This window comes from Leishmania donovani, chromosome 28, assembly GCF_000227135.1.
Source record: "Leishmania donovani BPK282A1 complete genome, chromosome 28".
NCBI lineage: Eukaryota > Euglenozoa > Kinetoplastea > Trypanosomatida > Trypanosomatidae > Leishmania > Leishmania donovani.
Window position 1 is genome coordinate 246866 of NC_018255.1, and position 12212 is coordinate 259077.

At 57.1% G+C, this 12212-nt stretch overlaps 5 protein-coding genes across 5 annotated transcripts; all 5 read right to left on the reverse strand.

The window, feature by feature from the left end:
• Positions 1 to 1773: 1773 nt before the first annotated feature.
• Positions 1774 to 2433, reverse strand: LDBPK_280670 (ER lumen retaining receptor-like protein; the record flags this gene model as incomplete). Its single annotated transcript, XM_003862118.1, has 1 exon — positions 1774 to 2433. One exon carries the CDS (start codon positions 2431 to 2433, stop codon positions 1774 to 1776), a length of 660 nt encoding a protein of 219 aa, XP_003862166.1.
• A 1501-nt stretch (positions 2434 to 3934) lies between these two features.
• LDBPK_280680 (hypothetical protein, conserved) lies at positions 3935 to 4141 on the reverse strand (the record flags this gene model as incomplete). The annotated part of the gene is made up of 1 exon (XM_003862119.1): positions 3935 to 4141. The coding sequence occupies one exon, from the start codon at positions 4139 to 4141 to the stop codon at positions 3935 to 3937; it is 207 nt and encodes a 68-aa protein (XP_003862167.1).
• Positions 4142 to 5322: 1181 nt separating this feature from the next.
• LDBPK_280690 (protein transport protein Sec13, putative) lies at positions 5323 to 6402 on the reverse strand (the record flags this gene model as incomplete). The annotated part of the gene is made up of 1 exon (XM_003862120.1): positions 5323 to 6402. The coding sequence occupies one exon, from the start codon at positions 6400 to 6402 to the stop codon at positions 5323 to 5325; it is 1080 nt and encodes a 359-aa protein (XP_003862168.1).
• A 1116-nt stretch (positions 6403 to 7518) lies between these two features.
• On the reverse strand, positions 7519 to 8541 carry LDBPK_280700 (hypothetical protein, conserved; the record flags this gene model as incomplete). Its single annotated transcript, XM_003862121.1, has 1 exon — positions 7519 to 8541. One exon carries the CDS (start codon positions 8539 to 8541, stop codon positions 7519 to 7521), a length of 1023 nt encoding a protein of 340 aa, XP_003862169.1.
• A 1892-nt stretch (positions 8542 to 10433) lies between these two features.
• Positions 10434 to 11516, reverse strand: LDBPK_280710 (hypothetical protein, unknown function; the record flags this gene model as incomplete). The annotated part of the gene is made up of 1 exon (XM_003862122.1): positions 10434 to 11516. One exon carries the CDS (start codon positions 11514 to 11516, stop codon positions 10434 to 10436), a length of 1083 nt encoding a protein of 360 aa, XP_003862170.1.
• Positions 11517 to 12212: the final 696 nt, after the last annotated feature.

The window sequence follows — 12212 nt, forward strand, 5'->3', positions numbered from 1 at the left end:
GCGAACCAACTGAAGGCATCGTAGCGTCGAGCTGGGAAGTGAACCGCTACCGAGAAACCTCTATCTTCTTCGAATACTTGCGCCGCTGATAAGCTCAATCAACATCTACTGTCATTCCCCCTTCGCATCAAGATTTGTAACCGGTTATCCCTCAACTGCACATAGAAACCCACACCGTAGACAGGGACAGCCGTCGCAAACAATACCCGCGAAGCCGGCTGTGTGCAACATAAGAAACGAAAAGGATGTGAGTCGCACACCTCACCGCTGCCCGGAAAGCTTGCCTTGATGTGTGTGATATCGCCTCCATCTTGCGCAGCAATGGGATGATGGCATTACCTTCCATATCGCATGTTTTTTGTTGTAAGTTCCTTTTCTTTGAGAAGGGTGCTTCACACCTGAGCTTCAAGAGGCTTTGGGGGCGTGGATAGGCACGGAGCGCGCTTGCGCACGTACGCGAGTGAGTAAGCGAGAGCCTGTGCACAAAGACAAATGACGACGATGGTAACACGCCGTTCCTTCGCCCCTCAGCTTTCTTCGTTCACTCTCCAGCTCCACATGCATATACGCCATCATACACTGTCGTCATCACCTTCTCCATCCCAATGATAGAGCAACAACGTTGCTATACAGATACACAGAGAGACAAGAGAGCTAGCACGAAAAAAAAACGAAGGAAAACAGAGCGCGAGAGAGGTGCGGCAGCGGAGAGGAGAGAGTCGACTGAGCCGCACACGCCTTCGTCGCCTCCCTTCTTTTCCTCACTTTTTTTTTCGAGCCTTCCCGTCTTCACCTCCCTCCTCCTCTGCCCCCACTTTTATGATAACGTCGGGGGGCGGCAACACGTAAGGCAGCACACGAAGAGGAACAGTGGCGGAGACAAAAGGCAAAACAAAAAACAGGCACATGCACAGACGAGAGTGACAAGAAGGAGAGGGAAGAGAAGGAAATAAAAGAAGATGACAAAGAAAACAAGGGGCAAAACACGCGCGCAGCGCTACGCTGCGACGCAGCCACACACACGTACATACACACTGAAAGGCGCCCAAGTGTGTGCGTGCGTGTGCGCTTGCTTGGTTGTTTGCCTCTGCATGCGTGCAGACAATTTCGTGGTGAACAACGAAGGAGAGACGAGAGTTGGTGAAAGGAAGGGAAGGGACGGGAGGGGTACGGAAAAGTAAACGCGAACGACACACGGACACCCACGCGTGCACACGATGAGAACGAGAAGAGGAGTGTTGGTCACTTGAAACAAACACAATAGAAACGGAAACATGAAACAGACACGACACAGCAGACCCACCACACAACCAAGCCCACGCCCCGGTAAACAACTGAGAGACTCACACAAACACGCAAAGATTCATAACGAGAGAATACACTCGAACGGAGAAGGACGTACACCGAGACACGTTAACAGAAGAACGTGAGGAGGTAAAGAATGAACACGGCGGCGAGGGAGCACGCCTGCTCTACGCTGTTCTGTGGAAGGAGGAGGATGGGTGTCGCCATGCATTGCAGTATTCGAGGATGAAAAAAAGAAAACGCCTTCAGAATGCGGGCACCCTACATATATATGCATGTTATGCATGCAGCTCTCTCACGGATGCCAGCCCCCGTGACACTTGCACAGTCAGTCCAAGTAAGCTCTGCACTCCCCAGATGTAGCCATCTCCTCACCTTCACATCCATGCCAGCGCACGCTTCCGCAGCCCTTCGCCCTCCCTATTCCCACATCACGCGACAACGCGCACACCCTTCCGCCTCGACTGTCTACTTGGCCAGCTCGTATCGCTGCTTTGCCTTCCGTACCACCTGCACCACGTAGTGATAGAAGAAATCAACGTAGAGCAGCGACTGCACAAACCCGCTGAAGACCGAGATCCAGCGGACTTTGTGATAGATATAGTAGCGAATCGCCCAATGGATCATGTACACGACGCGGTACGCGCCGAGGCAGAAGAGGTAGTGAGATGTCAGTGCATCGTACCGCTCAGTGTACTCGAGCAAGAAGATCTGCGGCAGAATCGCAACAGCCTCCAAATACTGCGAGAAGGTCCAACACAACTCGATAACGATGTTGTGCCGCGGTGTCCCATGAAACAGGATGGAAAGCACCGCGCACGGAACGATGAGGTAGCGGATGCGGAAGGTGTCGTTTTCGCGGTCGTAAGTCGCCTTCCACGGACTCTTGAACTTCATCAAATAGCAGATATGCAGCGTTGAGGCGATGAAGAAGATCTTCATGGTGGTGTTATAGATGCCAATGAAGGAAAACAGCACATCAAGGTAGCGCGTACAGAAGACAATGGCGAACAACTCCATCGACTTGAGTGAGATGCCGGCGGCCGAGCGCTGACGCAGCATCTTCGATAAGAGGATCAAGATAGCGCTGAGGTGCAGCATATCACCGACTACGCGAACCAACGCCATTTTCTGCTGGAGTGCTCGATGCGCTCGATTTCTACTAAAACAGCTTCGTGTGTGTATTTTCGTAGTGGGGGAGACCAGGAGAAGGCGGCTGTGAGCTAGTTCTCGTTATTGCTCACGAGTGGGGGCGAAGGGGCGTCCAGAATGACGAGGCGGCGGCTTTCTAGATGTGCACACGACCTGAGCGAGAGGAACAATGCCAATGAGCCTCACAAAAAAAAAATCTAAACAGGCATATATATACATATATATATGTCTTTGGAGGTACGCATGTATGCGCTTGTGTGCGTGTATGCGTCAGTGGCACCCGGCTTTTGCTTCGCCTTTCCGTTTTTCTTTGGTTCTTCAATGCTCAATCAGTCGGCGTGTGTCTGTATCGGTGCGCCTTGCGCTTGTGTGTGGCGGGCGCGACGGCAAACGCGGGAAACTGCGACTGGGAATCCTCCAGAGGTATGGAGACCAGAAAAAGGAAAGGAGAATAAAATCAAGGGCGAGAGCAAGAGTTTCCCTGAAAGAGTGGCGCCGGTCGTCGAAGTGAGACAGCGCCGTGACGGACGGTGAAGAGTGAACCTGTGTCTGAATGGGAATGCAAACACACACCTCTGGGCCTCTCTATCCCATCCGAAGATGGGGCACGCGCCTTCGAACGTTAGCAGCAGCTGAATGGATGCTCTCGAACAATATACACAACGCCAGCAACCACGCTTGAGTACGTTAGTGATGTGCCGTCAGTCAAGTTCATCACTGAGCTAGTCTATTCGCATGAAACGAGCGGGAATGTCTCAGGGGCACACCCGGAATCGGGCCCGTCTTTCACACATCGCCATGCCTTCGACATGTACACACGAATAAGAGGCGTCGCGGCTTCCACTTCTGCCGTGTGCATCGCTCCCCCCCCTCCCCCTCCCCCGGGAGCGTATCTTGCGCTCCTTTTTTGCCTCGATTTTCCTGCATGCGTGATGACGATACCAGACACGGGCACACACCTCCGTCCCATCGTAGGATGCACACGTGAGGACGGCACACGCACAGGCCTGCACACACACACAGCGCAGAGAGACAGAGTGCCAAGGAAAGGACAGACCAACACTTCACTAGACGTCGGTGAGCGATGGCGGTGCGGCTCCCTGTGGTTGCGAAAAGCGCGAGGGAGAGGAGGAGGGGCACCAACGGCAGCAGCGGCTGCCACAGTGTCAAAAGCCACACAAAGACACCAACAGGAGACGCGGCACGGTCACGGGGCCTTCGAACTGAGCAAAGACTGAGATGAGAGGAGACGAGGACGGAGGACGACCTCACCGCCGGACTCACCGCCTCCACGCCAGCAGCAGTAGGCAAAGGGAACCCGAAACCGTCGTGAAGGGCCTCGAGTGCGCTGGAGGGAACCGCAACGACACACCACGGGGGAGCGTAGGGCGATCACCAAATAGGTTATTTACGCTCTTCCTTCGTCGCGCTTTATCTGCTGCTCTACAGCTTGTACCAGGGGCACCTCCCCCTTTTTTCACTCCACCTTGATCGACCGGGTGGGCAGCAGGAGCGGGTTCATCTGCGCCATGTATATGAGCACCCACGACATCCAGCAGCAGAAGGTGGCCACCGCGCACAATACGCGGACAAGGTCGACCTGGCTTTTCGCCCAGAGCGGGGCGCTCAGCGCACCGATAGCGCCGATAATGATAAAGATGAGAGTACCGAGAAAGAGGCCCATGGTGCGCCGCGTAATGATACTGCGCTTGTTCGACGGCTTCTAGGACTGGGGAAAGAGGAGACGTAGCTGTTCCTGCGCCTCTCCAACACTTGATGCACTCGTGCGAGAGGAAAGGGGGAGGAGCAGCAGCAGGCACAGCAGCACGGAGGCTCAGGTCAAGGAATGGGGAGGAAGAGAAGAGGGGGGGGGGTGCGAGAACAGCATAAACGGAATGCGTGATTTGCTTTTCTTTTCCTAGTTTTTTTTTCCTTCGCTTCTCATTGGTAGCACACACACACACGCACACAACGGAGCAAAAAAAAGCTCGATGAAAGAGAGGGCGTGTGTAAAGCAGTTTCCTGAGTCGGTTTGAGTGATCGGCTTGTCCAGCAGAGATACAGGCAACCACGAGAATATGAATCGAAAGGGGTAAAAGCGAATATGTGTAGCTCTGTGACGTTTTAGTTACCGTGTGTATGTGTGTGTGTGTTCGCATGTGTACGTGTGTCAGTGAATTCGTCAGGGCAAGATAAGGGCCACGGCACAGGGAACGTAAATGGAAGCGGTGCACCAAGATGAGGGGGTGTGGAAGATAGGGGCACAGGAAAGACCGAGGAGGAGGGAAGTTGGCCATGGACGCAGAGATCGAGAAGAAAAGAGTCGCAGGCCCATGAGGGGTCGGGAAGCGGCAGACACAACGTCCCTGCACATCAACCATGCAGTCCGGCTGCATTTCATCCTCGGAAACCATGTGCCGGACACACCGCAGAACAGTCGTCTTGAGTCCTGCACACTCACGCACAAGCCGACAGGAAAAGCAGGTTGCATCTCTCCCTCTCCAAATGCTGTGCCGCGTACTGCTCCTGCCTCTTCCACTTGGTTTTCCCTTGTAGCGGTGGGTGTTGGGTGGGGGAGAAGAAGGATTGTGTGGTTTGCAGCCCACTCAGACAAGCCGGTGGCAAGGAGACAACGCTGGCACAAGGGAAACAATGCACTTCGCTTCCCTCCTTTTCCCCTCAAGAGTTCCGTCAAGCGTGAGGCAACGCGATGCAGGGAAACAAGTGGAGAAGACCCGGCGAGGCGGGGCCAGAAAAATCGGATGTCGATAGAGAGGGCAGCATGGGAAAAGAGCGAGGACGCGAGGGAGGCGTGCACGAGGCCGCAACAAGCCCACAAATAAAAGTGCCCCACACGTCACTCCCTCACAGGGTTGGATTCTCCAACTCACTCACCACGCGCCACGCCCCATGATTGCTCGTCTCCTTCCACATCGCCACCGTGCCATCAGCGTAGGACACCAAGAGGAACGTACCTACCAAAGACCACGAGAGTTTCGTCACATTCTCGCCTGGAGTGCCGTGGGGCGGGGGCAGAAGGCGGCACTGCCATGGGTTCGAGGCGGGTCCATCCTGCACCCAGACTGCTACCAGTCCGTCCTCTGAACCGGCCGCGATGTACGTAAACGGCAGACCCAGATTCGGAGCCCAGCACACCTCCCGCCACGCTGGGGCGCTCGTCGCCTCGGCCGCCTCCAGCTCTATGGACGTCCACACAGACCCCAGCGGCGCGCCGCTGCCTTCTTCGCCGGGCAGAGGCGCAAACGAGTGCGTCCAGAGCTTCACGAACCGGCCACCACCGCATGTGATCATACGGGGTGGTGCGAGCGGTATCGGCGGCGCATTGCCCGGAACATTGCCAACGTCCTTCTCCAGAGGCGCCATGAGCAGTGCTCCCGGCGGAAAAAACGGAGCGAACGAGAGGCCGCAGCAACCGTGCGGATGGCTCTCGAAGGAGTGGATGTCCCACGTGCCGTCTGGGCCGCCGGTGAAGACGACCACCGCCCCATCCGCGCAGCCGACGGCAAACAGCTTCCCGTACTCGTGCGGGGCCCATGCAACACACCAGCCCGGTGCGGCCAAGGTGTAGACGTAGATTTTGCGATACTGTGCGTCGTTGCCCACGTCACACCAGAGAGCCACCTCATTGGCCAACTCAGTGCACGTAACGAGGGCGGCCGTGTATAAGGCGGGAGGGGCCCATGCCACGCACGTCACCGTCGCCGCTTGTTCCTCGCTGCTACACTGGAGCACCGCGACGGGGCTCCACGTCGTGGGCTGTGGCCCACCCTTGTACTGCGACGCTTCCTTGGAGGAGGAAGTGACAGACTCATAAACGTGCACTGTGCCATCACTACTCGCCGTCGCCAGATGCCGTCCATTCGCATCCGCTGCAATGTCGGTCACGGCCGCAGTGTGGCCTGTGTCCAGTAGTGTGTCACTCATGAGCCCTCCTCCACAGAGTGAGTATGATCTGTCAGCCAAGGCGGGGAAAAGGTTCAACAGGCAACAAGTGCGCGCGCATCCGCACACACGGCAGTCTACTTCGGCGCCTGTACGTTTTCCTTGAGGCCCTTCGGCTTTCGATTCCGTCTCCTTGCCCCCTTCCCTCAGACGGGCTCCGCCGCGCAGGTGGGTGAGCGACACGAGCTAGGTGTGTGTGTGTGTGTGTGTGTGTGTGTGTGTGTGTGGCGTACGCCAATGCGCAAAAAGAAGGGAAAGGCCAAGTAGTGCGTAGCGTTGGGAGGTGAAAGAGGGGGTGGGGTGCAGAAAGCAGAAAGGATCCGAAACAGGCGTTTCGCGTACAGTGCCGATGCCTATGCCCCCCCCACACCGCCACAAATCGAAGAGGAAAACCAGAAGACACACCGGCGCACTTTGCTTGCGCAGGGCAGTGCACAAATCGATCAGGCGGAGAGTAGAGAAGAAGTACGTGAGAGGGCCAAAAGGAGAAAGATGTGCGAGATGAGACAACAGACGCGGTCAAGCGGCAAGCGGGTGCCGTCGAGACGACAAGCGGGGTGAGCGAGGAGTGGGAGATGTTGCCTACACATTCACGCATGGACACGCACGCGCCTGCAGCACCGCTTGCCTTGGAAAGCCGGACGGCCATCTACGGTGAGGGACTCAAATGAAAGACTCCTATGCTGCCTGCAGTCGCCGCTGCCCGTGTAGTTGTCATCGGTGCTCTCTAGAAATAGCAGCTGCTGCTTTTGTTTTCCCTTTCCCGCCTCGCCTCGATCGTACACGAACACAGAAAAACGATAAGATTTGTAACGGAAGTCAATGTAGTGGGAGCCTCCTGCACGCACAAGAGTCACAGACACGCCCATATGAAAAGCAGCCAAACAACACACGCACGCGCATGCAAGTACTCGTTCGGGTGAGTATTCGCGTCTGGACAGTGAGCGGAGTCGGTTCAGATGTGCGCCCGCTAGGCACAGCCGTAGCGCTTGTATGTGCTTACCCTTATCCCTCAAAAGCAGCGAGAGCACCACCAACGCACACGCACGCTTCCATGATCGCCACGCTCACCGAGTACAGAGTGTGTGTACGCGTGTGTTACTTCTTTCTGGCAACGAGTGCCGTCCGGTGCACGCCCATCCACATGTCGACGCGCCGCTTCGCAAAGATGAAGTACTTCTGCATATGAACCCAGCCACTACCGCGGCAGGATCGCCCGACGGAGTCGAAGGCGACGACCGCCGAGAGCGTGACCACAAATGCGATGACGCTCCAGAACCACGTGTAGGCGTCCGACAAGCGACCCGCGCAAAGGCGGTAGACTAGGCGGTACGCGCCATACGCAGGTATGCACACAACACAGAGAAAAATAGCGTAGAACACGATCACAAAATCGCACGAGAAGGGGATGAGGGCGACGTTGTGCTTGCATCGGGAGAAGCGGGTTGCCTCATACCAGTCACCGAGGTAGAGACGATGTGACTTGACAGCGCGCAGCTTGGGGTGCATCTCGATTAGGGTGGAGAGTGCCTGAACAGAGAGCTCGTTGCGCCAGTTGCGCGGCGGGTCATCGAGGCTGTACGTCTCCAGCACGTCGGCGTGCTTGCACGCCATCATAACGCGATGCACGGCAACGGCGTCGTTCCACCCCTCCAAGGTCACCTCGCGCAGGTTATGGCAGCGGCTGAGAGGGCCTAGGAGCTGCGGCGCCATCGGCTCGCAGTGGCGCGATAAATACACGTACTCAATGCCAGGATTCCAGCGGAAGAGTGGCTCGATGAGACGGGCATCGAGCGCGTCAAAAGCCTCCCCACTGCATGAGTGGGGCACGATGATGCTCTTACACCCGCGCTCCGTGCCGAAGGCCCATACACCGCGCAGCCGACTCCGCAGGGACGGAAGAAAGTACGCTGTATTCACAACGCACGTGGGTTGGTCGGGAAAGCCGAAGAGGGACGGGTTGACGGCGGCGTAGCCGAGCGTCTTTTGAATGTCTTTGATGCACCAGCGGTGCAGCGGCATCGTGCGGAAAAAGCCACGGTACAAGGGAATGTACTCCATGCGTCGTCTTCGCTCCGTGAAAGGGTTGTAGAACAGTGGCCTCCATCGGCGCGGCTCCATCTTTCTCGCGCGGCAACGCTGCGTCGAAGGAAAGAAGGTCAGAGCGGCTTACCTGCCGGCTACGCCTGCCTCTCACTTGGATGAGGTCACCCAAGGGGAAAGAACTAACAAGAGAGTCGAAACGGAAACAATGAGGAGGTGGAGAGATGGGCAGTCGCGCTGTTGTAAGAGCAGGTGATTGTACTCGTCCATGCGCCCGTCAGCAAGTTTGCGGTGTCCGTCGGGAAGAGGAAAAGAAAACGCCGCCGACGCAGGTGCTCATTCCTCGCACCTCGCAGGGTGTCCTGCTGAATGTGCGCGTGTGCCCGTAAGTGCGGGGAAAGGAAAGCTGAAAAAGTGGTGCGCGTGTCTTCGCATGCGCCACGGGTTCAGAGAATCGAGAATCGACAGAGAGAGAGACGAGTGATGGCGTTGCGACACCCAAAGATGCCCCCCTCCCCTCACCCCTTCTGACCACCTATTCGAAGACGAGTTGCACCGTGAAACGTTGCCCCACGCGTGCTCGTGTGGGAAGTAAGTCGAGAAAGGCTGAGGAAAGGCGCAAGCAATATGGAAGTGCGTGCGCGGATGCGTGGTAGACAAGACAGTGTAGAATATGCCCACCATTCTGAGGGATCATAAGAGAGAAAGGACATGAAGAAACGTCTTGATGGGGAGGAAAGCAAGGCAAGACTCTGCAAAACAGCGTGCGATCCGCCCCTGCGAGATGCAAGCGCGCGCATGCTGAGCCCGCCTCCCTGTGCATGTCAGCATGGAGACGGTGATGAGCTCTTTTTTGTTTCGCTTCGGCTCTTGGTTGGCGTACGGCGACAATCTCGCGTGGCTTCCAGGAAAATATAGAGCGAGAGAGGAGGGGGGGGCACGATTTTTTGCGGCACCCCGCAAGCACAGTTCTTCTCGGGAGAGAGAGGAGAGGGTTGTCGTGGGCGAGTGGTGGGTGGAGTAGAGGGAGGGAAGAGGGGAAGAGGGGAAGGTGCGATGATAAGAGACAGTGGAGAAAGGCGGCGTGGTTGCTTCTCGCATGGGTGTACATGTCCGCGTGTGTTTGCCGGCGCCAACGTGGAGCCGGCAGAAGTAAACCACACAAACACACGCGCGCGTGTACACGTTCGACTCAAACGAAAATGAGAAGACCGCTAAAGGGGGAGCAAAAGACAAGAGAAAAACGGAAAATGCGCGCCGACACTGCGTCCACCTCGCTCGCCGTCTGTGTCGTTGTACTGGAAGGAGGCACGAAACCAACAAGCGAAAAAAAAATGGCGTGTCTTGCTTCGTGGGTTCGCTACATTTAGAAAAGAGAAAGGAGAGCGCGTGTGCCTGTGTACCTGTGCACGTGTATCGGAGGCGTGTTAGAGAGAGAGGGCTGCGGGGGTGTGGGAGTGGGAAACGTCCTCCGACACGCACAAAGGGCGTTCGGCCTCGGGTGTGAAAGAGGGGGGAAGGGAAGGATAATGTCAGAGTTTAGGTTTTTGCACGAGAAACACGCGCGGCAGCAGAGTCCCCCAGAACGCGGGCAAACGACTCCGCAATGCAGGCGAGACAACACGACGCCTACGACACTCTGTAAGGCAAGACTTTGAAGAGGAAAAATGCAAGTCGCGTTGTCGCGAAGAGCGCGCTCTGGGTGATGGTGAAAAACAACATAGGGCAAAGGGCGCAAGAGGGAAAAAAGGGAAGACGCGTCCGCGTGCCCACCAGCGGGGTGAGCTGCAAGACGGTGTACGTGCGCGCAGAGAGAGAGGGACATACACACACATACACGCAAACAAGCACAGATGCGCGCATGAGAAATAGAAAAGTACGCTACACGAGAACTAGATGTGTCCGCACCCTCTACGTGGTGTTTCCTGTCTCCCGTCCTACGTACACGAGTGGCGTGACGCACGCGCGATTCAGTCCAGCACAGGCCACGATGGAAAGTATCTCATGTAGTACTCATCCATCCGACGAAAGTGCACGAGTCGCACATTGAGCGGTACGCTGAGCGCGGCTACGCGGTGCACCGCTGACGCGATCCCAGAGGCAATCCACTCCTTATCGTTGTTGAAGACACCGCCGCCCACCTTGGTGAGAAAGATGGGCGGTAGCGAAAAGGGCGGCGTCGCTGGCGAAGACGCGACCGCCAAGCTGGCCTGCCGCTCCAAATCACGGAGGGTGTGCTGAACGCCGACCAGGAGCGTGGCCTCGTACGTGCCGCGTAAGATGATGCGGGAGAGAGTGGCAATGCCAATCCACTCCAGTGGCGTGCAATGGTCCTTCGGGGGCAGGCTCAAGGCACTGTTGTACGTCTGAGTCACTTCATGAACCTCCACCTCGGCAGCAACATCTGCATCCAATCTGCACACAACTTTTCGCTCCGCTTGATCGGTGAGTTGGCGCTGCTCACGAACGCGGAAGACAGGCGGGTCGTGCAGAGGCAGCGTCACGGTGGCATCTTCCACCAGTCCAATGCGAAGACGCGACGCCAACTCCTCCTCGACATCCGCCATCGAGATCCCTTCGACGGCGGCGATGCGATGCAATCGCGCAGGCAGCGAGGCCATTTGCCGTTTCAGAAAAAAGTACCCGTTTCGGATCGTGAAGAAGTGTTCCCGCGGCAGCGCAGGCGCGCTGCAAGCAGTGGAATAAGCGGCATCCGTAGCATAGGTAGCGTCACCACTGCTGCGCGCACGGGTGAGGTAATCGACAAGTTCGTCCAGCATGTTCAGCTGGCGATCTGTTTGCTGTCCACGGTCGGCCACATCAGCATTTTCCGTGAAAGCCGCCGCATCCGTGGCTCCAAAGAAGTCGGGATGTAGAAGGTAGTTACGATAGACAGTACCAGCCATGCACGCCAAGGCACACGCCGGCCCCTGGGTCGGATAATGCGCGTAGTGACGCACGCCGTGCTCCGGTGAAATTTCAGACGACGAGAACTCGAGCAGGTTGAACTGACTGGCGACCTGAAAGACGCCATTCACCGTGAGGCTGTGCATCCGCCCAGCGTCGCCCGTGACATGTACGCACGTCACGGGCGACGGTGGTTTGGACATCTCGCAAGAGCTAATTCTAGCGGCTGCTAGTTTCGCGAGCAGCCCTGGGTACTTCTCGTCAAACGTGCGCACGGCCGCCGTCGTTTCCGTGCGAAGATCGGCAACCCTTGGCGTGGAATGCCAGCCGCTGCTGACGGGGAGGCCGCCTGCCACGCGCGGGTGGTGAAACAAGGCCCGCTCCTTGCGCACGCGGTTGTGGCCGCTCGACTTGTTGGCGCGCACCGCCTCAAAGGTGCAGTTTTGAAAGAGGGAACGTCGTGTGGCAACGTAGTCGCCCTCCGCAAAGCCGAAGAGGGCCTCGAAGAAACGCTCGCCGATAGGCATTTCCTTCACGGAAGGTTCGCTGGCCGGCGCGCGAGTACTTTCTGGGCTAGCGCCGCTCATGCCGTTGGTGCCGATGCGCTTTGTTGTCGATCTCCTGTGTAGTGTGCAAGTGGCGGATCGAGAGCGTAAGGGGCAGAACGAAACGCCGCCCCCGCGAGGAGAAGAGAGCACAAGGAAAAAGAAGTGCCGTCAAGAGACAGCGCAAGACGCATGGCCTCCAGTCAAGCGTATGGCACACACACGGTATGTGCGTGCGCGAATGCATGAGAAGGGTTCCTCTGCTTCCCGTCCACTGGGGAAAGGGGGTTGCGGGCG